Consider the following 25,019-nt stretch of genomic DNA (forward strand, 5'->3'; position numbering starts at 1 on the left):
ACATGACAATATTCAAGAATCAAATTGGTCTGCTCAGTTTAACAAGAAGAAAATGTGTAAATATTTCCTAATGCATGGCACATGAGGCATCCTACAGAAAACAATGAACCATAGAAGGTCATGAAGTAGAAAATACACCAATTCTACAGTCAGTTATTCTAAGTATAGGTTCATATTTGTCTCCTTCACCAAAGCATATGATCATTGGAGATTTTTTAAATTACACTATACATTTATTTTCTAAGCTTTGAAATTTCTACACCATACAAAAGTTGGGTGAAATTAAAATAGTAAAAATTTTTAGCCACTAATTGCTATAAGTGACTGTTAAAAAAAATCAATGTTCCTAATGCATACACTAGTAACTATAAAATACATCTGGAGTCTTAAAATGATATTATTTCCATTCATGTCCAAGTAATACTGCTCTTAAAACCCATCTGGGATTACTGTTATCTGTGTCTAATGGTTTAAGCCCTCCAATGCTTCCCTATTGTTTGAAAATCAAACAACTCCATCCAGAGAAGATATCTGCCCCTCTGCCATACCCCACTGTCTTTCTTCCAAGAGGTCTGCCATAAGCAGGGACACAAGTGAAACCCCTGCACCAATACCTGACCCCACTAGGATCTCCACGGAGCTCAGAGAATGCAGGACCTGTCTGCTATGCTGGAGCCCCATCTTCCTTCTAGCCTGCAACTCTGTCCAGGACAGTTGGGGCAAGCTTGCCTCTCTCCCGTACTCCACAGCCTGTCTCCCATGAAGTCTGCTGTGATCAGGTACACAGCCTCCCTGTCTCTCAGGAGGTCTTCCTCAGAAGATAGAAAGATCTCCCATGTTCATGGGCCAATAGGATTAACATAGTAAAAAAAATATGGTCGTCTTCCCAAAAGCAATTTATAGATTCAATCCAATCCCCATAAAAAGTCCATTTTAATTCTTCACAGACATAGAAAGAGCAATTCACTACTTCATCTGAAATAACAAGAAACCCAGGATAGCAATAATTCCCAACAATAAAAGAACTTCTGGGGAAAATCACCATTCCCGACCTCAAACTGTACTACAGAGCAACAGTGATAAAAATTACACAGTATGGCACAGAAACAGATCGAGTAGTGGAATAAAGCTGAAGACCCAGAAATAAACCCACACACACACTTGATCTGTGACAAAAATGCCAAACACATCTAGAAAAAAGAAAACATCTTCAATAAATTATGCTGGTCTAACTGGCAGTATGCATGTAGAAAAATATAAAGTGATCCATATTTATCACTTTGTACAAAAATCAAGTCCATGTGGATCAAGGACCTCAACATAAAACCAGATACACTGAATCTAATAGAAGGAAAAGTGGGAAATAGCCTTGAACATATTTCCACAGGGGGAAATTTCCTGAACAGAGCACCAGTCTCATGATCTAAGATCAACAGTTGACAAATGGGACCTCATGAAACTGCAAAGCTTCTGTTAAGCAAAGGACACTGTCAATAGGACAAAATGGCAACCTACAGATTGGGAAAAGATATTCACTAACCCTTCATCTGATAAAGGGCTAATATCCAAAATTTATAAATAAGTTAGACTCCAAAAAAAGTCAAATAACCCACTTAAATAATGGAGTACAGAGATAAACAGAGATCTCTCAACAGAGGAATCTTGAATGCTCAAGAAGCACTTAAAGAAATGTTTAACATCCTTGATCATCAGGGAAATTCAAATCAAATTGAGATTCTACCTTACACTAATTAGAATGGCTAAGTTAAAAAAAGAACACTCAAACAACAGCACATGCTTCCAAGTCTGTGGAGAAAGAGGAACACTCTTCCATTTCTAGTGGGAGTATAAAGTGATCAGAGTACAACCACTGTATAAATCAATCTGGAGGTTTCTCAGAAAATTAGAAATAGTTCTACCTGACAATCCGGCTATAGTACTCCTGGGCATAAACCTTAAAGATGCTCCACCATGGCATAAGGACATGTGTTCCTCTATGTCCATAGCAGCCTTATCTGTAATAGCTAGAAGCTAAAAACAACCCAGATGTCCCTTAGCCAAAGAACGGATACCAAAAATATGGTTTATTAATACAATGGAATAGTACTCAGCTATTAAAAAGTAAGACATCGTGAATTTTGCAGGCAAATGACTGTAACTAGAAAATATCATCCTGAGTGAGGTAGCCCTGACCCAAAACAAAAGGACATACATGGTATGTACTCACTGGTAAGTGGATATTAGTGATATAGTTCAGAATACCCATGATACAACTCACAGACCATATGAAACTTAACAGGAAAGAAGACCCAAATGTGGATACCTCAATCTCACTTAGAAGATGGAAAAAAAATAATCATGGGAGGGGCAGTGGGAGTGTGGGACTAGGTGGCAGAGGAGATGGGAAGGAGAAGGGAGGCAGGATCAGGTATGGGGTGAGACAGGAAAGAAGTCCAGTGGGTCAGTGGAATAGGTAGAAGTATGCACCAATGTAGGATGGGGCCAGGAGGAACCTCTGAAAATTCCCAGACAACAGGGATGAGAGGCTCCCATGATCCAATGGGGATAACCTTAGCCAAAATGTCCAACAATGGGAAGATGAAATCAAGAGACCATCTCAAGTAGATAGACATGGCCCCTATTTGAAGGATGGGGCCATCTTCACATCTTCAAAGTTTTTGACCCAGAATTTTTCCTGTCTAAAGGAAATGCAGGGACAAAAGCAGAGCAGAGACTGAAGGAAAGTCCATCCAGTGATGGTCCCTACTTGGGATCCATCCCATGGGTAGGCACTAAACCCTCACACTATTACTGATGCCTTGTTGTCCTTATAGACAGGAGCCTAGCAGCCAACCATTGGAATGAGGTATAGGATCCCTATGGAAGAGTTAGGGGAAGGACTGAAAGAGCTGAAAGGAATTTCAACCCCATAGGAAAAACAACAATATCAAGTAACCCAGACTCCTCAGAGCTCCCAAAGACTGAGTGAGTTACCAAACAATGAGCATACATAGGATGCTCTGTGGCTCCAGCTACATATATAGCAGAAGTCTGCCTTGTCTGGCCTCAGTGGGAGAGGAGTCACCAAGTCTTGTTGAGACTTGATACCCCAGGGAAGAGGCAAGCTAATGGAGTGAGGTGAGAGTGGGTAGGTGGGTTTGTGGGTTGAGCATCACCTTCTCAGAGGCAAAGTGGAGGGTGGTAGGGGTGAAGAACACGTGGAGGGCTGACCACATTTGGAATATAAATAAACAAAATAATTAATATAAAAAATAAAAAGTCAAATGTTGAAATATTAAAAACAAAATATACCAACCTATGCTAGTGCTGGTTCCATGGGGCCACATGGCATCTGCAGGGTATTTTCATCTCAGTCAGTAAGTATTTCAACTGCTAAGCTCCCAATCTCCATCCAACTCTGCTGTAGGCTATTCTCTGGGCCCTGTAGTGGTCTCACTGCCAAGGCTAGCCCAACATTGCTTCCAGCTACTCTCTGAGCCTTTGCAGCAGCTGCCTTCTTTGACTCTCCTGCTGGGGACTCTGCTCACATTCCCAGTAACCCGTTAAAATCAAAATACAGAAAGCTTGTAATTTATTAATTAGATTACATCTTAAGTTCTCACTCCACAAAGCATCCACATAATAAACTCAAAACCAATTAATCCTGATGTAAAGTTTCCACCTAGATGAGACAAATTGTCCTGTAAAATTCTGTCCCTTATGAAATACTCATAATTACCTGTGGCCCATTAAGGCCACACAATCAGGGTTGTCATTCTCTGCTTCCATATTGAGTCTTCTTTTTCTCCTCTCCCTCCCTTCTCTCTAAAACTCTGTGCCCACCTTACCTTGTCACTGCCCAATCACAAACCTTGCCTTATCTTATGCCTGCCTTTACCTGCATATAGACAACCATCCGCAGTAAAACCCACTGTTGTGATCTGGAAGACTCTGCACCTCCTTCCACCTCTTGTGCATTTCTCTCTGCTTTTCAACTTTCTGCCTCAACCACACTGACCACCAAGTCAGCAACACTTCTATACTGGGGTGAATATTCTTATACTTAATACACCTACATAGAGAATTCCATCATTTTCATCTTCTGTAAGGACACACACACACACACACACACACATACACACACACACACACACACACACACACACAATTGTTACCCTTATCTACTCTGTTGTGATCAACAGACCTAATGTTAATTTGATGCATTGAATCTTATTGCCTACCTTCAACTTGAATACAAGTTCCAGGAAGTAACAAAAATGCTTTCTACTTTTTTTCAATACTTTAACCCCATCATCCAAAACAATACCTATCGTTCTTACCTGTCCTCTGTGCATTTACAGTGCACATTAAGAGCCTAATACTACCTGTTGAGTGTTTTCTTAGAAACATCATGAGATCATATTTAACTTTTATCTCAATTTGCCTCTATACTTTCTTTACCCACAAGATTCCTGACTGTGACTTTAGCAACAGAGGGATAGATGTTTTGGCATTTTGTTGTCTGCATGAAGTACTCAGATTAGTTAGCATCAGAAGCAGTATGGAAATTTCAATACATTATCAGTGAGTCAACACAGACAACAAGGAAATGACTGCCATGAATACATCCATAGGGGAATGTTGGGGCATTTCAAGAATCATGAATCATATTAACTGACAAATTTAGCCAAGGACTTGGAGTTATATGCATTAAGTGCTGTAAGAAATATATTCCACTATAGTTAACAAATTATTTTCATTTTTCTAATAATAAAACCTTCCCTCTTCCAATAAAAACACTCCTACAGAGTCATGTGTTTATATAACACCAAATATAACCTAACAAGTAATAAACCTATATAATAAATTGAACTGAGCCAAATTAAAGTATAAAGTCAGGTGTATTGTGAGCAGCTTTTAGATGGGTTCCCTGCATTCTCAGGAGGAGGTCAGTGAAGTCTCACAGGTGGGCTAGTTAGTTTTTTTGTTTTGTTTTGTTCTGTTTTTTGTAGGGGAGGGGAGGGAGGTAGTAACGTGATGGTGAGATACTGTGGTTTTGCCTTATTGTGTGAATTTTTAGGGCCCTATAGAGTGATCTAAGTCCAGTTGAGCACTTTAGAATCCGGAACTAGGAACTGGCTTTGTACAGTATTCTGTGAGGGCTTTTGCAAGCATGGGCTCCTAGTCAGAAGAGAAGGGAGAGGTCCTCTTGGCCTATGCCATCTTGGCTTTGTTCCCAAATCCCCATCTTATCAGAACTACTTGAGAATGGTTGATAGTAGGTCTTATCCAAGTGGTGACATTACATACCTTTAATTCCAGCACTCAGGAGGCAGAGGCATGCAGAACTCTCAGTTCAAGGCCAGTTTTACCTATAAAACTATTTCCAAGATAGCCAAGGCTACACAGAGAAACTCTGTCTTGAAAATAAGAAGGTGAAAAAAAAGAGTAGAAGGAAGAGGAATAGGAGTAAGGGTAAGAGGAATAAGATGATGAAGAGGAGAAAGAGAAGGAAGGGGAGGGGAGGAGGAGAAGGGGAGGGGAAGAGGAAGAAGAAGAGGAGGAATAGGAGGAGGAGGAGGAGGGGGAGGAGGAGGAAAACCTTGTTGGAGCAGGTGTGTCACTGGGGGTAAATTTTGAAATGCTTGACAATCCATTCTACCACTGGCATTAGAGCCGAATTTTTCAGGATTCTAGCATATACTTAAGACCAGATAAGAAGTCCAGCCTTCAGCTTCCAGCATCTTGCTTTGTAGGTGGTTTACAGAAGGAACTGCTTGGGGTTTAATAACAAAGATATGGAGACATTATAGTATAAGGTGGTAGCCTACTTTTTTCCTGAAGGCAGACTCATGAGCTAGTCATCCCATTTCAATTCTACTCCCTGGTCACCTCCTGTTAACCATGTAGCTCTGAGATGGCCTCCATGTTCTGCTCCTACACCAGTTCCAACTCCAGTTCTTTTTAATTGTTGTACAGATATGGCCAGCATGGAAATATATACCCAAAGGTGCAGTAGTGGTACTCACATATTGGTGGCAGCAAACTGCTGTCTAATTGGACTTAAAGTTCACTCAAAGCAATAAAAGCATACCTTGTACTGGAAACCTAGCCATCTTCCCTAGGCTAGTGAGGTCATAAACCTTAGTAAAGAATCTACTGTGGCCACTTTGCTAAACCAACATAATTCTCTATTACATTCTAAGTTTTATCCCTATACTCTCATATAAATGTAGGTGCTATCCTTCATCAAAGAAGCCTCTCTTTACAATGAATTAAGACTGTCTTAATTAGGTTTTCTATTGCTATAAAGAAACACTGTGACTAAGGCAACTTTTATACAGGACATTTAATTGGGACTTGCTTACAGGTTCAGAAGTTCAGTCTATTATCATCATGGTGAGAGGCATTACAGCATCCAGACAGGCATGGAGCTGGAGGACCTGAGAGTTCTACATCTTATTTTGAAGAAAACCAAAGCTGTCTCACAGACAGCTAGAAGGAGGGTCTCAAAGCCCACCCCCACAGTGACAGAGTCCTCCATCAAGGCCACACCTACTCCAACAAGGCCACACCTCCTAATAGTGGCATTCCCTAGGCCAAGCATATTCAAATTACCGCAGAGAACATCACAAAAACCCACAACTGAACATAGAACAAAAATCAATTAATCACAGGGATTCCAGATCCAATGGCTACATCCTAGCTCCTGTCTTTATGGTTCAGTGAACATCTGAAAAAGAGGTAAAAAGATTTTAAGAGCCAGAATACCAGGTGGTCTGTTCTAAAATAGTGTCTGCTAGAAATGGCTCCATAAACAAGACAGGAACATTGGCAATATCAACTTGCGGGGGGCGGGGGGGCATTTGTGTGATGCTCTACCCCTAGACAAAGAACTATGGACAGCTGATAACTACTGGAGGAAGAAAAATTAGAGTCTCCCATGAGTAAATCCACTCACTGGTTTTCCAAAGCATGGTGGTCAGGCATATATATATGTATATGTATATGTATATGTATATGTATATGTATATGTATATGTATATGTATATGTATATGTATATGATGTATATATTCAGCAGATTTTATATATGTCTGTGTATAAGCATACATTCATATTTACACATACATATGTATGTATGTATTTATGTGTGTAACAATAATATTCAAAAAATGGTTATCAAGTTGATCTATACCTTGAAATCTAACACTCCCTATGGTATCCACTCCCAGTTGGGCTTCAATGATGTCTGGATTTGGTGCTCACAGTCTGACTCTCTGACATCATAGTAGATGGAATAGTTGTTCCAATGGCCCAACTGATGTTCTGTGGCTTCAACCTAATTGATTATTTTGATTGATTTTTCACCCTTGATGGTCCTGGCTTGTTCAGATACTGGACTGGTCCAGGTGACTACTTTTCTTTGTAGTCTTCATCTTTGTTGTCTTTGTGACTGTCTCCTTTGGGCTGGTTCTGATGTCCTGTGCTAAGATTGGGGTGACCATGCTGAGAGTTCTATCAGTGGCAGAAAGACCAAGGCCTTCTCCACATGCTCTTCTCACCTGACTGTGGTGTCCACACTCTATGGAACACTCATGGTCTTGTACACTGCGCCCTCTGCTGTCCATTTCCAGCTCCTCTCCAATGTCATTGAACTGTAGTCATTACACAGTAGTCAACTCCATCTTCAACCCTGTCATCTATACTTTGAGGAACCGCGAGGGGCAGCAGGCACTAAGAAATAAATCTGCTGCAAACCAAATGAGAAATGATTTAAGATGGAGGGCAGTGAAGATTTTCTATTTGACTGTCAGCGTCTTGATTGAAAAGTCACCCACAATGGACTAGATATAGAGCAATTATTTTTTTTTCTCAGAATTCCACTTTAGGTCCCTTATGGAGGAGTTAGAGAAAGTTCTGAAGGAGCTGAAGGGGCTTGCAACCCTATAAGAAGAATAAAAATATCAGCAAACCAGAGCTCCCAGAGACTAAACCACTACCCAAAGAATATACAAGGATGGACCTATGGCTCCAACTGCATATGTAGCAGAGAATGGCCTTATCAGGCTCAATGGAGGGAGAGCCCCTTGGTCCTCTCAAGGTTCAATGCCCCAGTAAAGGGGAATGTCAGGACAGGAAGCTGGGAGGAAGTGAGTGGGTGGGTTGGGGAGAACATTCATAGAAGCAGGGGGAGGAGGGATGGAATGGCAGGTTTCCAGAGAAGAAACGTGGAAAGGAGATAACATTTGAAATGTAAATTTAAAAAATCCAATAAAAGAAAAAAAAGCTATGCCCAGGAGAAGATTATAGTTAACCAATTTTCAGATGTTAGTTTAAAAGATTATGTAAATTGCTGCAAGTTGTTTACTGCATACAACATAAACAGTGCTCTGGTTTGATCATCACACACTGAATACATGTACTGGGTTATACTCTGTGGCCTGTTGATCATCACAGAGTGAAGACACGTACTCGATTGCCACTCTGTAACCCATTGCTATACGTAGCACTGCTGTGAATGCTTAATGAAAGAAAAATTATAGAAACAAGACAGCATAAAACACAACTCTAGAGAAATGTTCATGTATGTTATTGTAGCATGACATTTGAAGAGTTCTTTTCTACTGTGTGTATTTGGTTTGAGCATGCAAATTTGATGGTGGAACTTGCAGTTTGATTTCCCACAAAATGGTATGTCATAAATAATTTTATAAACACAAACAATATCAACAATAATAAATTATTTTAAAGGGAATATTTTAATATACTATCCATTAAAATATAGAATAAAATTATATTCTTTCTCATCATGCTCCTATTGACCTGGGTTATTGTCAGACTCACCACTTCTTGACTTATTACTTGTGATTGAAGTTCTGTGAACACTAAATATCTCCTTAACATGATTGTTCAGTGGTATCCAGGTTCAAATGGAGGAAAGATATTAGAAAAAGACAGGAATAGTTTAAATCACTAGATCTCCAGAACAGGAGAGGCAGTAAAAACTATAAGGTTATCAGGGAGATGTTGTTACTAAACCACTGGTAAAAATTCTTAAAATTATCCCATGGTTTTAGTGATTGCAATGGATAGTAATGCATCAAGAATATGAGTATAAGAAGACAAATTAAAGAATATCAAACCCAACATCGAATTCTTTCCAATAGATCACTTTATTTGGTACTTGTTTTGGTGCTGTTGCAAAACGCCTGACAAATAATTTAAGAATGAAAGTTTCATTTTTTTCAGGGTTTGAAGAATACAATAGGTCAGGAAGAGAAAAGGAAGACAAGAGGGTGGGGTAGAGGATAACGTTGCATCTGTGGTCAAGATGCAAAAGCAGATGAATAATGATAGTAAGCTAGGTTTTTAATTTTTCCATTATCAGTCCAGTATGATTCTATGGAACAGAAGGTGTCACACACATTCAAATGGATCTTCCCTTCTTGGGGAAATCTGTCCAGAGATACCTTCACAGAAATGCCCAGAGTAGCAAGTTCATGGTGATTCCAAATCCAGTCAAATTAACACTAAAGATTACACGTAAGAATTACGTTACTCTCTCATGAGACATGGTGTTAATTGACTCAATTGCACGTGTGGTAGTGATAGGGGGTGTAATCGTTCCTGAGAGATGATCCTTAGTCCTGAGACGTCTCCATGTTGAGGATCTTTCTCAATGAAATTTTAACATCCTTATTTCTCAGACTATAAATAAAGGGGTTCAGAGTGGGAGTTACCAAGGTATACATGACAGCAGCTACCATCTCACCAGAGGAACGTGAACTAGATGGGGGCTTCAGGTAGGTGGCAAAGACTGTGCTGTAGAAAAGGAGGACAACAGAGAGGTGGGAACTGCATGTAGCTAAGGCTTTCCTTTTCCCCTGTGCTGATGGAAATCTAGCCACAGCATGAAAAATACAACCATAAGAAATTACAATGCAGAGAACTGCACCAATTCCAAAAATTCCAACCAGAGCTGTTAACAGAACCTCATTAAGGTGAGTGTCTGAGCAGAAAATGTTAAGAGAGGCCCAAATTCACAGAAAAAGTGAGGTATCCCTTGATTGGTATGAAAAAATAACTGAGAGAGCATCAAGGTTTGGGTCAGAGACACACAATGAGCTACTCCCCATGACCCACTGACCAGAATCTCACATCTACAAGGAGTCATGACAAGTGAATAGAGCAGTGGGTGGCAGATAGCAGCATAGCGGTCAATAGCCATGACTGCCAGAAGCAGGTTATCCATGTCAGCAAAAACACCAAAGAAATACAACTGAGACAGGCATCCAGAGAATGAGATTGATCCATCTCCAGTCCACAGAGTCTCCAGTGTTTTAGGAGCTGTGGTGGTGATGAAGCAAAGATCCACGAGTGAGAGTTGACTGAGGAAGAAATACATGGGTGTGTGGAGGTGGACATCAGCACCAATAGCTAACAGAAGGAGCAGGTTCCCTAAAAATCCGAGCAAGTAAAGAGCAAAGAAGACACAAAAGAGGAGCTGCCAATTCTCTGGATTGCCAGATAATCCCAAGAGGATAAGGCCAGGAGCCTGAGTGCAGTTCATCCTGTGTCTTGTCAATAAAGAAGAAATGGTGTGAAGACAATTCTCTCACTGCAGGCAAGAATTGGCATCAACCCAGACTTTGATTATGCAATGGAAACTAGAATAGCAAAAGGAGGGAAAAGACTTGAGAGTTCATTAAAAAGAGCTCCCTAGGAAGAAATAAAGTCAAGTCATTAAATGTCTTCTGGGAATTCTCTAGGTGAAAACTATTGTATTTATCAGGGTTTTTTTTTTCACAGAATAGAATAAACATTTTGCTGTGATCATTTTTAGTTAGATTCCTTTGAAGACAGATGATGCATCTTAGTACTTAACTTAGTGTAACTTACTTAACTTAACTTACAGTGGGATTTCTGTAAATGTTCCTGTTCATCCAGAAAGTCTCCACTCTGTTTGCAGCTCTAGGAGACTGAGTACTGCTGTTTTCCTGGATGACTTACTGTGACTACTGTTGCTTCAGTGAATGCCTTGTTCACAGTGCTGCCAAGGGAGTTCCTTCAAAATCTATAATTGCATTAGTTATTTGTTTAAAGGAAGTTACATAGACAAACATAATTTTTATGAAATTGAATAAGTCCTCATGTTTTCTAAAGCTTTTATTATTTTAATCTGAGAATGCCTCATCACTCCATTGTGCCTCACTGTCCACATTTAATGAGTTATCAACAAGATTCACGATTCTCAGTACTAATTTTTGTGTCTTGTTCAGTTTCTGGTGCTAGCATAATATTGCAAACTAAGTAATGAAAAAAGATTTATTTTGGATCTAAGATCAAGTATAAGACAGAAGTCTAAGACTCCCTTTTTGATGGAGTCTGAGACAACAGAGAACAACAGGCAGTACAATGTTGGAAGTGTGCAGTTGTTTCATCTGGTAACTCTTCTTAACCCACTAGTGTCTGATCATTGTGTATTTATTTAATTTAAAAGACAACCAAAGGTTTCACCATAGACTCAGTTTCCCTAATCTTAGGACTTCACTGAGCTGTGCTATGACTGAGAAATAATACATGGTTTCAAATCATAGAGTTTATCCTTGCTAACTCAGTTTCTCTACTAGGAAGTCATATATCTATATCCATATACATGCCATATATCTATCTATCTATCTATCTATCTATCTATCTATCTATCTATCTGCATATATGTTTTAAGTTAGTATTTGCTTCCTTCACTAGGAAATGAGACATCATATTATGATAGAGCAAAGCAGAATCTGATTTTCCTCTTCAAGGAAACCCTAGTGCTTGGCATTACAAAAAAAATAACAGAAATGGGTACTGCAATATGTCCCCTTCTGTAGTTCATTTCAGTATTTCAGGAAAGAAACACCTTTCCTGCAGGCATTGTCTGCTGATGTGACTTGAACACATGGTGCATCCATGTCTTTCATTCCCTCATATTTAAACCTGCTTCTCTGACGGACAAGACTTTAACAGATAATACAGATAAGAGATGAATCCTCTGATTCTTTGCTCTCTCTTCCTTCTCTTTGTATTTTCTCTCATTCTTACATAACACACGTGCCCATACCCATATTTATCACCAGGTTCACTAAAGTCACACACACACACACACACACACACACACACACACACACAGCCATATATTTACAACATACATGCTTGATCACACAGCTTATCCTGAGTTCTGAAAATCCCAAACACCATGAGTGCCTGTCAAAAAAATCTATTAACAAATTAGGAAAATAAAAGATTTCTAGACAGTGAACCTTCTCTGGCTATGATGTAATTTTCACAAACTGCAGTGAAAGATGTCCCCCAGTTCCCCTCACTCACCCACTGCTGTTGTCTGAACTTCCTTTCATCAGAGTGGGGGAAAAGACCTAAAAATCCACCTGAAGGAACATTCCACATAAGCCAAGCTCTCAGGAGGTGGGTGAACTAGGCTCTCTGCACATATGTAACACCTGCTCAGCTTGGTCTTCCTGTGGGGTTCCTAACAGCGAGAATGGGCTGTCTGTGACTCTGTTACCTGCCTTTGGATCCCTTTCCCCTCACTGGGCTGCCTTGTCTATCTTCAGTAGGGGAGATGTTCTTAGTCTTTACTGCAACTTGAAATGCCTAGGCAGGTTGATATCCATTGGAGACCTCCCTTTTTCTGAGAAAGGTAGGGGAGGGGTGAGGGAGGGATTAGGAAGAAAGGAGGGAGGGGAACTTGTGGTAGGGATGTAAGGCAAACAAGTAACTGAAACAATAGTTTCTTAGAGAAAAATAGTTCAAAATGTTCACCTGGACTACATCGAGGTTTTCACACTGGTTTGGGCTATAGGATACCTTGACTTACGAAGGAAAGGATTAAGGGATGGGAGAAGGTAGGAAAGGAGGGAAAGAGAGAAAGGTAGAAATAGAAGGAAATGAGAGAAATTTTCTGCCAAAGTATTGCCCATTATTCTAAGCTGCTGTAATACTTTAGAATGGATATAAAAACCTACTTATAATAATGGTACTTAATCTCAGCAGATCTCATTTTCTGTTCTGACAGACGGATGACCAGAATGAACCCTCTCATACTTCCCCAGAAGCATCTTGGGCATTAACATCTTGGGCACTAACCTCATGGGGTTTTCTCTCCAAGGAATTATTCTGTCCAAAATTCTTTTCCCACATGAATCAATTTATTTGCTTTCTTTTTCTTCTAGTCATCTTATCCATATTAAAGATAATAAAGTTTTGGTTAAAACCCTTTGCCAATTACAAGGAAGAAAAGGGTTGTAACAATATCAAAGATGGGGCAGCACCACAGTAGTCTTTGAGGAATCTAATATATAGTGAATGCAAAACACCATGAACGTTAGAGCAATAAACTGAAAATTAAACTGAGCTTTACAGAAACCGTTGATCATTTATGATCAAACATGGAGACTAAGCCAGGCATGGTGGCTCTCACATCCTTGATCCCAGCCATCCAGAGGCAGAGGTAGACAGGTCTCTGTGAGTTCAAGGCCAGCCTCATCTACAAAGGGAGTGCAAGACAGTTAGGGCTGTGAAACCCTGTCTCAAAAAACAAAACAAGACAAAACCACATGGAGACAGAGCAATGCAGGTAAGAGTTTGGCTAACTTACCTGTGGGGACTGCTGCTTAGAACACATAGGGTAGAAGTGGCAAGTGAGACTATCGAAGTACTGGAAACTATAAAGAATTTATTTGTGACATTGTGATTAATATTATTTCTGAGAGCAATATTGTGTATTAACCTATTTTATGTCTACTCATCAAACCACTGTCAATAGATTCATTAGACTTCATCTCAATATTTTTTTTTTTGGTTCTTTTTTTCGGAGCTGGGGACCGAACCCAGGGCCTTGCGCTTCCTAGGCAAGCGCTCTACCACTGAACTAAATCCCCAACCCCCATCTCAATATTTTTGTTTTAATACTGTTCTTGTTTACTACTTGCCTGTAGGGATCAGCGTGGTAAAGCAAAGATGGCGCCGACATCCAGCCTGGTCTGAATGCAAACAACTTACCGCGCATGTGCAGGCTTGTCCCTTGCTAGGACGGCAGTAGGATAATGAGGTGATCCGGCGCCCTCCTGTGGTGAACAACAGTACTGCGCATGCGCGGGTTTTGCACCTGGAGTCAGTCTGGCCAGGGCGGTACTATGCTAATGGGGTGGTTCATGCTGCGCCAATCTCTGGAGGACAAGTAGCTGGGGTGATAGTGGGGTGATTCGTGCTCCGCCAATCCCTGGAAGATATTTAGCATACGACCACAGCCTGTTGTGCATATAAGCGAGCGCCTTTGCCGCTCGTGGCCCTGGTGTCAACAATGAAGTGGTCCTGCAATAAAGGCTGTTGAGAAGAATCCGACTGTGTTGCGTCTTCCTTGCCGGCCGCGGTGGGCGTGACACTTGCCAGAGACAACTGTGTTAATGAATCTGCATCCAAGTCAGTTTCCTCTCCCTACACTGACTCCAAGAAATCTTGCTTGGATCCTCAGTTGGATGGGTGGACTTTAGAGCTTGCAAATACGAAAAACTCAGGGGCTTCCATTCTTAATATCTAAAAGGTTTGACTGTAAGACCTCTTGGAAGATTTCTCACCAGAGCTCCAGGGAATGTGTTAAGAGGAACAGAGGATCATTTTTCTAGTGTGTTTACTGACCAGATTGCAGACCTCCAGTCCTTTTTGTTTATTTTATTTACTTACATTTCAAAAGTTATCCCCCTTCCCAATTTCCCTTCCACAACCCCCCTATCCTGTTCTCTTTCCTCCTGTTTCTATTAGGGTGCTCCCTTACCCAATCACCCACTCCTGCCTTGGTGCCCTAGCATTCCCCTACTTTGGGGGATCGAGCCTCCAAAGGACCAAGGGTCTCCTCTCCCATTGATGCCAGATAAAGCAATCCTCTGCTACATACGTATCTGGAGCCAAGGACCCCTTCATATGTACTCTTTGGTTGGTAGTTTAGTATCTGAGAGCTTTGGGAGTTCTGGTTGATTGATACTGCTTTTTAGGAGTTCTATGGGGTTTAAGGGGTTGCAAACCCCTTCGGGTCCATCAGTCCTTTCCCTAACTCCTTTGTTGTGGTCCCCACATTCAGTCTGATGTGTACATCCACATCTGTATTGGTTAGGGTCTAGCACAGCCTCTGTTGAGACAGCTATACTAGACTCCTGTCAGCTAGTGCTTCTTGACATCAGCAATAGTGTCTGGATTTGGTGCCTGGGACAGTCTCTGGATGGCCTTTCATTCAATCTCGGTTCCATTCTTTGTCCCTGCATATCCTTTTGACAGGAGCAATACTGCCTTAATATTTTTGAGATGTGTGGGTAGTCCCATACTTCAACCCGGGGTCATGGCTATTCAATGGATATTGTCTCTAGAGGTTGTATCTCCACTTTGTTGGGCATTTCAGCTACTGTCTTCACTGTTGGGACATAGGAAACTCTTGAGTCCCTAGCATCTGGAACGTTCTAGTGGCTACCCCCAGTTCCCCATCCCCTACTGCTACACACCTCCATCATCCAAATTTCTGACCATCTGTACTTTTTGTCCAACTCCTCCAATACCTGATCCTGCCCCCCTTTCCATTCCCCTCCTCTCTCCCTCCCATGATTCTGTTTCCCCCTTCTGAGTAGGACTAAAGCATCCACACTTTGATTTTCGTTCTTCTTGGTTTCACTTGATCTGTGAGTTATCTCATGGGTATTCCAAATTTATTGTTTTGGCTAATAACCACTTATCAGTGAATACAAACTATGTGTGTCCTTTTGTGACTAGGTTACCTCAGGATGATATTTTCTAGTTCCATCCATTTGCCTATGAATTTCATGAAGTCATTGTTTTGATAGCTGAGTAGTACTCCATTGTGTAAATGTACCACAGTTTCTGTATCCATTTCTGGGTTCTATCCAGCTTCTGGCTATTCTAAATAAAGCTGCTCTGAACTTAGTGGATCATGATGGTGAAGAATCTTTTAGTTATATGCCCAGGAGTAGTATAGCTAGGTTCTAAGGTAGTACTATTTCCAGTTTTCTGAGAAATTGTCAGACTCATTTCCAGAGTGGTCGTACCAGCTTGCCATTCCACCAGCAATGGAGGAGTGTTCTCGCTCTCGCCACATCCTCACCAGCATCTGCTATCACTTCAATTCTTAATCTTAGTCATTCTGAATGGTGTGAGGTGGACTCTCAGGGTCATTTTGATTTATATTTCCCTGGTGACAAAGGATGCTGAACATTTCCTTAAGTGCTTCTCCGCTGAATTCTTTGTTTAGCTCTGTACCTTTAATGTGTTGGAGATTGAACACAGTTAAATCTTTTTTTTCTGCTGTTTTTTAATTTTTTAATTTAAAATTTTTATCGGTTATTTTGTTTATTTATATTTTAAATTTTATCCCCCTTCCTGGTTTTCTCTCTGAAATCCCCTCATCACAGCCCTACTCTCCCCTGCCTCCATGAGTGTGCTCCTCCACCCACCCACCCATTCCTGCCTAGGGGAAGGACTGAGGAGCTGAAAGGATTTGCAACCCTATAGGAAGAACAATAGCTGTACCCCATTTTTTAATTGTGTTATTTGCTTATCTGGAGTCCAACTTCTTGAACACTTTCTATATTTTGGACTAGCCCTCTACCAGATTTAGGGTTGGTAAAGATCTTTTCCCCATCTGTGGGTTGGCATTTTGTCCTATTGACAGTGTCCTTTGCCTTTCAAAAGCTGTTCAATTTTATGAGATTCCATTTGTCAATTATTGATCTTAGAGCATGAGCCATTGGTGTTCTGTTCCACCCTGTGTCAATGTGCTTGAGGTTCTTTCCTACTTTCTCTCCTGTTAGATTCAGTGTATCTGTTTTTATGTGGAGGTCCTTGACCCACTTGTACTGAGCTTTGTACAAGGAGATAAGAATGGATCGATTTGCATTCTTCTACATGTCAACTGTCAGTTGAAGGAGCACCATTTTTTGAAAATGCTGTCTTTTTTTCCACTGGATGGTTTGAGCTTCTTTGTCAAAAATCAAGTGACCATAGGTATGTGGGTTCGTTTCTGGGCCTTCAATTCCATTCCATTGATCTACCAGCCTGTTTCTGTATGAATACTATGCAGAAATATCACTATTTCTCTGTAGTACAGATTGAGTTCAGGAATGGTGAATCCCCCAGAAGTACCTTTACTGTTCAGAATGTTTTTAACTATCCTGGGTGTTTTGTTTTTTGTTTTTGTTTTTGTTGTTGTTGTTGTTTGTTATTCCAGATGAATTTGATGAATTGTTCTTTCTATCTCTGTGAAGAATTGAGTTGGGATTTTGATGGTGATTGCATTAAATATGTAGATTGTTTTAGTAAGGTGGCCATTTCGACTATATTACTTCTGCTGATCCATGAGCATGGGAGATCTTTCCATCTTCTGAGGTCTTCTTCAATTTCTTTTCTCAGAGACTTGTCATACAGATCTTTCAGTTGCTTGGCTAGAGTCATACAAAGATATTTTATAATATTTTTGACTGTTATAAGGGTGTCATTTCCCTAATTTCTTTCTCAGCCTGTATATCCCTTGATTAGAGGAAAGCTACTGATTTGTTTGAGTTAATTTTGTATCCAGCCCCTTTGCAGTTCATCAGATGTAGGAGCTTTCTCATGGATTTTTTTTGGGTCACTTATGTATACTATCATATCATCCTCAAATAGTAATATCTTGATTTCCTCCTTTCTAATTTGTATTCCTTTTCCAATTTATATTCCTTTGATCTCTTTTTGTTGCCTAATTGCTCTGGGTAGAACTTGAGTACTATGTTGAATAGATGGGGGAAAGTGGGCAGCCTTGTTTTGTCCTTGATTTTAGTGGGATTGCTTGTAGTTTCTCTCCATTTATTTTGATGTTGGTTATTGGTTTGGTGTATATTGCTTTCATTATGTTTAGTTATGGACCTTGAGTTCCTGATTTTGCCAATACTTTTAACATGAATGGGGTATTGGATTTCCACCAATCTGGTCATGTAGAGGATAATAGAAGGAAAACTCCAACACAAGAAGGGAAAATACACCCAAGAAAAGACAAAAACTAATCTTCTCATAACAAACCCAAAAGAAGAGAACAACACAGACATAATTCCACCTCTAACAACAAAAATAACAGGAATAGTTTTTAATATCTCTCATCATCAATGGACTCAGTCCTCCGATTAAAGACATAGATTAACAGACTGGATGCATAAACAAGATCCAGCAATTTGCTGCATACAGGAAACACACCCCAGTTACAAAGATAGAGTCTACCATAAAGTAAAAGGCTGGGAAAAAGTTTCCAAGCTAATGGTCTCAAGGAACAAGCTGGAGTACCCATTCTAATATCTAATAAAACAGACTTTCAACCAAAAGTTATTGAAGAAGATGGGGGAAGACACTACATACTCATCAAATGAAAAATTCACCAAGATGAACTCTCAATTCTGAATATCTATGCCCCAAATACATCAGCACCCACATTTGTAAGAGAAACATTACAGAAGCTCGAAGCACACATTGAACCTCACACAATAATAGTAGGAAAGTTCAACACCCACCCTTACCAATGGACAGATCCTGGAAACACAAACTAAACAGAGACACAGTAAAACTAACAGAAGGTATGAAACAAATGGATTTAACATATATCTACAGAACATTTCACCCTAAAACAAAAGATTATACCTTCTTCTCAGCACCTCAGGCTACCTTCTTCAAAATTAACCATATAATCAGACATGAAACAAGCCTCAACAGATACAAGATGATCGAAATAATCCCAGGCATACTATCAGATCACCAAAGACTAAGGCTGGTCTTCGATAATAACAAAAACAGCAGAAAACCCACATACATATGGAAACTGAACAATTCTATATTCAACGATAACTTGGTCAGGGAAGAATAAAAGAAAGAAATTAAAGACTGTTTCAAATTTATTGAAAATGAAGACACAACATACCTAAACTTATGGGTAGTGACAGTGCTGAGAGATGTCCCTGTGGGACCAGAAGGACCAAGACTTTCTCCACATGCTCTTCTCACCTGGCTGTGGAGTCCACATTCCATAGAAAACTCATGGTCTTGTACATTGTGCCCTCTGCTCTTCATTTCCAGCTGCTATCCAAAATTATTGTCATGGTCCACACAGTTGTCAACCCCATCTTCAACCTTGTATCTATTCCTTGAAGAAATGGGATGTACAGCAGGCACTACAGAGTCTTCACTACTACAAACCAACTGAAATGTGACTTAAGAAGGACAGCAGTGAAGATTTTCTATTGGCCTATATCGCTGTCTTGATTGAAAACTCTCTCACAAAGGGTTAGTAACTGTGCTCTTTCTCAGATTCTTTTTTGGTTTTAGGAACTATGCCCATAGAGAAGATAATAAATAATTTTCTCATGCTAGTTTAAGAGATGATATAAATTACTGTGAGTTGTTTACTGAATACAGCATAAATACTGCTCTGAATAATTATCACACGGTGAATACATGTACTGGATTGTCATTCTGTAGCCTGTTCCGGTATATAGCACTGCTGTTAAATTAAATTGTAAATGAAATTATAGAAACAATGTACCAATACAAACACATATCTGGAACAATGTTCATTTATTTTATTTTAGTATGTAATATTGTAGTTCTTTCTTATTGAATGTATTTGGTTTGAGCATGGAAACTTGATGATGCAAATTGTAACTTGTTATCCCACAAAATGACATGTCACATGTAAGTTTCCACATATATACCCACACAATAACAACAATAATATTTATTAATAAATTATTTCAAAAGGCATTCTGTATTATACTTTCCATTAAGATATATAATAAAATTATTCTACCATTTTATCATTCTATCTATTATTTTATTATTCTGTCTATTATTCCACTAAGAGAAAGAGTAAAGTTATTCCATTTGTTCCTATTTACTTCAGTTATTGTCAGACTCACCATCCTCCTAACCTCTTACATGTGATCTAATGTCTTGGAAAATAACCTGTATTTGGTATGATTTATCATTAGTTCAGCAAGATTAGGGATATTAGAAAAAGTTGAGAAACACTTAAATTCACTAGATCTCCATAACAAGAGAGATAGTAAAACCTATACAATATCAAAGGGCTGTTCTTACCAAACAACTGGTAAGAAATCCAACAATTATCCAATGATTGTACAGATTTCAATGGATAGTCACCGACCCAGAACATGAGTATAAGAAGAAAAAAAATCAAAGAACACCAAACCCAATATAGTATGATTTCCAACAGATTATTGTATTTTTTACCTGTCCTATTGCTTTGGCAAAATTTCTGAGAAGCAATTTAAGAAAGAAAGTTCCATTTTATTCATGGTTTGAAGAATACAATACATGAGGATGAGAAAAGCACAGGCAATTGGGGTCAAAAGTCACATAACATGTCTGTTCAACAAGCAAAAAAGATGAATACATGATCGTAAGTTTGGTTTTTCCTTTTTCCATTTATCAGACTAGGATGATGATATGAAATGGATGATGCCACCCAAATTCAAAATGGATCTTTCCTCCTCAATGACATGCCTGCAGAGACACATTCACAGATATGCCAAAGTAGAGTGATTCCAAATCCAGCCTAGTTGACACTGAAGGTTAGCTAAAGCAGTCATGTAACTCTCCTGAGCCATGGTGTTAACTGGCTCATTTGTCTTGTGTGGTAATGATGTGGGTTGTGAACCTTCCTGAATGATGATCCTTAGTCCAGCGGTTTCTCCATGTTCAGGAGCTTTTTCAATGAATTCTTAACATCCTTATTTCTCAGACTATAAATGAAGGGGTTCAGAGTGGGAGTTATCAAGGTATACATAACAGCAGCTACCACCTCCCCAGAGGAGTGAGAAGTAGATGGAGGTTTCAGGTAGGTGGCAAAGACTGTGCTGTAGAAAAGGAGGACTACAGAGAGGTGGGAACTGCATGTGGCCAGGGCTTTTCTTCTCCCTTTTGCTGATGGAACTCTAGCCACAGCACAAAAAATACAACCATAAGAACTTACAATGCAGAGAAGTGCACTGATTCCTAAAAGTGCAGACAAAACCATCATCAGGAACTCATTGAGGTGAGTATCAGAGCAGGAAAGCCATAAGAGAGGCCTAGAATCACAGAAAAAATGAGGAATCTCTTGATTGGAATGAAAAGATAGCTGAGAGAGCAGTAAGGTGTAGACCAGAGATGCACAATGAGCTATTCCCCACGACCCACAGGCCAGAACCCCACATCTACAAGGAGTCATAAGAAGCGGGTAGAGCAGTGGCTGGCAGATAGCAGCATAGCGGTCAATAGCCATGACTGCCAGGAGCAGGTTATCCATGTCCGCAAAAACACCAAACAAGCACATCTGAGTCAGGCATCCAGAGAATGAGATTGATCCATCTCCAGTCCACAGAGCCTCTAGCATTTTAGGGGCTGTGGTGGTGATGAAGCAAAGATCCACGAGAGAGAGCTGACTGAGGAAGAAATACATGGGTGTGTGGAGGTGGACATCAGCACCAATAGCTAACAGAAGGAGCAGGTTCCCTAAAAAGCCCAGCAAGTAGAGAGCAAGGAAGATACTAAAGAAGAGCTGCCATTTCTCTGGGTCACTGGACAGTCCCAAGAGGATAAAGCCAGGAGACTGAGTGCAGTTCATCCTGGGTCTTGTTTTAAAAGAAGTAATTGGTGTGAAGACAATTCGCTAGCTGCAGGCAAGAACTGGCATCAACCCAGACCTGGTCCCTTGGCAAAGGGTCTCCATCATGACATAAATTGAGCAATGGAAACTAGAATAACAAAGGGAGGTACGAGACTTAGAGTTCATTAAAAATGGCTCACGATGGAGTCAAAAGACAATTTTTTGAGTGTTTTTCTGGAATTCTCTAAGTGGAACCTATGCTATTTAATCATTGTGTTAATTGATTGAATAACCACTTTTCCTGTTAGTCTGTTTGGCTGTGAGTCCTTTGAAGGCAGAGGCTGTATGTTAATATATAGCTTCCTGCTTTGCTTACCATTGGATTTCAGTAAATATTCCAGTCTTTTCATAGAGTCACCTCTCTGTTTGCAAATCCTGCAAAGTACAGTACTACTGTTTTACTGGGTGACCTACTGTAACCACAGTTGACTCAAATAATGTATTGTTCACAGTGCGACCATGGGAGTTCCTTCAAAAAAATCATGTTACTTCTTTGTTTACAAGAAGTTACTTAGAAATCAGAATTTTTATGAAACCTTATAAGTCCTTGAATATACAAGGCTCTAGTGTTTTGACTTTGGGATGCCTCATCAACTCAGTCATGGCTCACTCTCCACATTCAATGAGGTTTTGGTAGCCAACATTCACATTTCTCAGTACCAATTTTCTGTCTTAGTCAGCTTCTGTTGCCATCATAATATTACAAACTCATTAATGCTAAAAGATTCATTTTGGATCAAAGTTCAAGTAAAAGATAAAGAACCCCATCAGATGGACTCTGAGACAGGAGAGACCAACACACAGGGCAATGTGTGAAGTGTGTGTCTGTGACTTCTGGAAACTCTTCTAAAGTCACTAGTGTTGAAATCATTGTGTGTTTACCTAATCCAAAGACAATCAAAAGTTCCACCACAATCAATATCAGTTTCCTAACTATCAATACCTCACTGGGCTGTGCTATGACTGAGAGCTCATACATGGTTTCAAACTATAGGGTTTAACCTTGCCATCTCAGTTCCTCTCCTAGTAAGTCTTATGCTTCTTTGATTGGCAGAACTACTTGAGGCATCATAGATTACCACACTTGTGCTATAGAGGATGTTATCATGAACTTTTAAAAAATATTTAGTGAGATTTTGTTAGTATTTGCCTCCGTTATAAGGAAGTGAGACATAAGAGAATGAGAGAGCAAAGCAGAATCTAATTTTCTTCTTCAAGGAATGCCTGGTACATGGCATTACAAAAAAAGAAAGAAAAAAAACAATAAAAAAGGAATTGGCACTGCATTGTCCCCTTCTGTGGTTTACTTTATTATTTTAGGAAAGAAACAACTTTTCCCCCAGCCATTGTCCTGCTGGTGTGACTTGAACACATGGTGCATCCATGCCTTTCATTCTCACATATGTAAATGGTGTTATAAGATTTTTCTCCACAAACTCCTCTACATTTCAGCCCCTTGATCACCTTTTCTTTCCTTACCTAGACTGTACATTTTCTCATCAATTCAATCAAAGTTCATTGCATCAAGAAAATAACTGGTTAGATTCATTGTACTCTAATTTCTATAATTTAAGCTGCAAACATTTCAGTTTTACCTTGATCCTATTGGTCAAAGACCTCTAGTGTTTCTTCTTTTCCATTAACTACATATACTGTACTGTGCCTTGTTACTGGGAACTCCTTTGTGTGCCTCTGCCCAACAGTTCCACATCCAGCTAGCCAGCCTTGTCTTTCTGGTTATTCACCCATAGTTTTTCTAATTCTCACTCTTGATATTGTATACTCTTGTTAACATTAATCACCATACTTCCTCTCACCTGATAATTCTTCATCTTTCATCAAATTTGACTGGGATTTCAAAACTATGTTATAATTTTATCTTCTTTTCCACTTTTAAACTGTGATCAAATACTTTACCTTTTATTATTTTATCTCTTCTTAAATATATAGACAGGATGATCTGGTGCTTAGGTTGATATTGTGTGAAAGAGATTTCTAGTTTCTGTGATGTATAATTTTTTTCTTCTTGGTTAAATCTGAATTTCCTGAGAGTAGAGGCCATAATTTCTATAAAACAGAGGTCAAAGAAAACATGACTTTTGTAACAATTATTACTAGTCTTCGTGATAATATCCTACTCTGGATGTTGCCTCCCTGTGACCTGGTCAAAGACAGTCAGAATATGATAAATGAACTCTGTTCCAAAGACAATAACAGCTTTGAAAACCCACCAAGGAAATGAAAAAATATCTTAAAAGTGTGGAGAATAATATATTATGTACTAGTAAAATGTGGACTGACAGAGAGTATGCCTCAAATATTTGTCCAATCTTTCTTTCTTTTTTTCTTTCTTTCTTTCTTCCTTTCTTCCTTTCTTTCCTTCCTTCCTTTATCCCTTTCTTCTTTTCATTATGATTCTTCTTTTCACACCTTAGTAGTATTTTTATTTATTATACTTTCTGTTTTATTATGTTTTCATTCTTTCTTTTATGAGAAGAATGGATTAACAATGAATATCTAGAAAGGAGTCCATTGTGTTACTATAATAGACTGGACCCTACTACTAACAGAAGACAAAGACACATAATTTTGTTCATAAACTGCTTGCCAATAGTTATGTTATCTGTAAATATAACATGAAGAAATTAACAAAAGTCTATTTTTGGCTAATATAACTTAGAGATTTGTGTTTGAGGATAGAGAGATGGCACAATACTTAGGTATGTTGCTGCTTTTCCATAAGACCTGAGTTTGGCTCCCCACATCCATGTCAGGTGACACACAAGCACCTGAAACTCTAGTCCCAAGCTCTCAAATCCCTTTTCTGTTCACTGTGGGCACTGACAAACATGTACACAAAGAACACACACATACATACATGTACTTTACAATAAAATATTTAAAAAGAGGACAAAAAGCAAGTCTCCCTGTATACAAGAAAATTGAAATAACTTCCTGCATCTGATCAGCACACCATGTGTTTGAAGCTGGATATCAACAACAACAAAAACAAGAGCGAGCCTACAAGCTCATGGAAACTTAGGAACTCTCTGCTGAATGAAAAAAGTGTCAAGACAGAAATAAAGAACTTAAAGTCCTTCTAGAATTCACTGAAAATGAATACACAGCATATCCAAACATATTGGACACAATAAGAGTGGAGCGAAGAGGAAAGCTGACATCAATCATTAAGTGCCTGCATAAAATAACTGGAGTGATCTCATACTAGCAACTTGACAGCCCAGCTGAAAGCTCTAAAACTAGAAAGCTCTA

The 25,019-nt window shown here is 39.4% G+C and overlaps 1 protein-coding gene and 3 pseudogenes across 1 annotated transcript; 2 read left to right on the plus strand and 2 right to left on the minus strand.

Moving 5' to 3' along the window:
• Or11a8-ps1 (olfactory receptor family 11 subfamily A member 8, pseudogene 1) lies at positions 7,164-7,746 on the plus strand (annotated as a pseudogene).
• Positions 9,643-10,571, minus strand: Or1o2f-ps1 (olfactory receptor family 1 subfamily O member 2F, pseudogene 1; annotated as a pseudogene).
• On the plus strand, positions 19,016-19,290 carry Olr1717-ps (olfactory receptor pseudogene 1717; annotated as a pseudogene).
• On the minus strand, positions 20,775-21,704 carry Or1o1 (olfactory receptor family 1 subfamily O member 1). Its single transcript, NM_214460.1, has one exon. The coding sequence runs from the start codon at positions 21,702-21,704 to the stop codon at positions 20,775-20,777; it is 930 nt and encodes a 309-aa protein (NP_999625.1).
• Positions 21,705-25,019: the final 3,315 nt, after the last annotated feature.

This window comes from Rattus norvegicus, chromosome 20, assembly GCF_036323735.1.
Source record: "Rattus norvegicus strain BN/NHsdMcwi chromosome 20, GRCr8, whole genome shotgun sequence".
Lineage (NCBI taxonomy): Eukaryota > Metazoa > Chordata > Mammalia > Rodentia > Muridae > Rattus > Rattus norvegicus.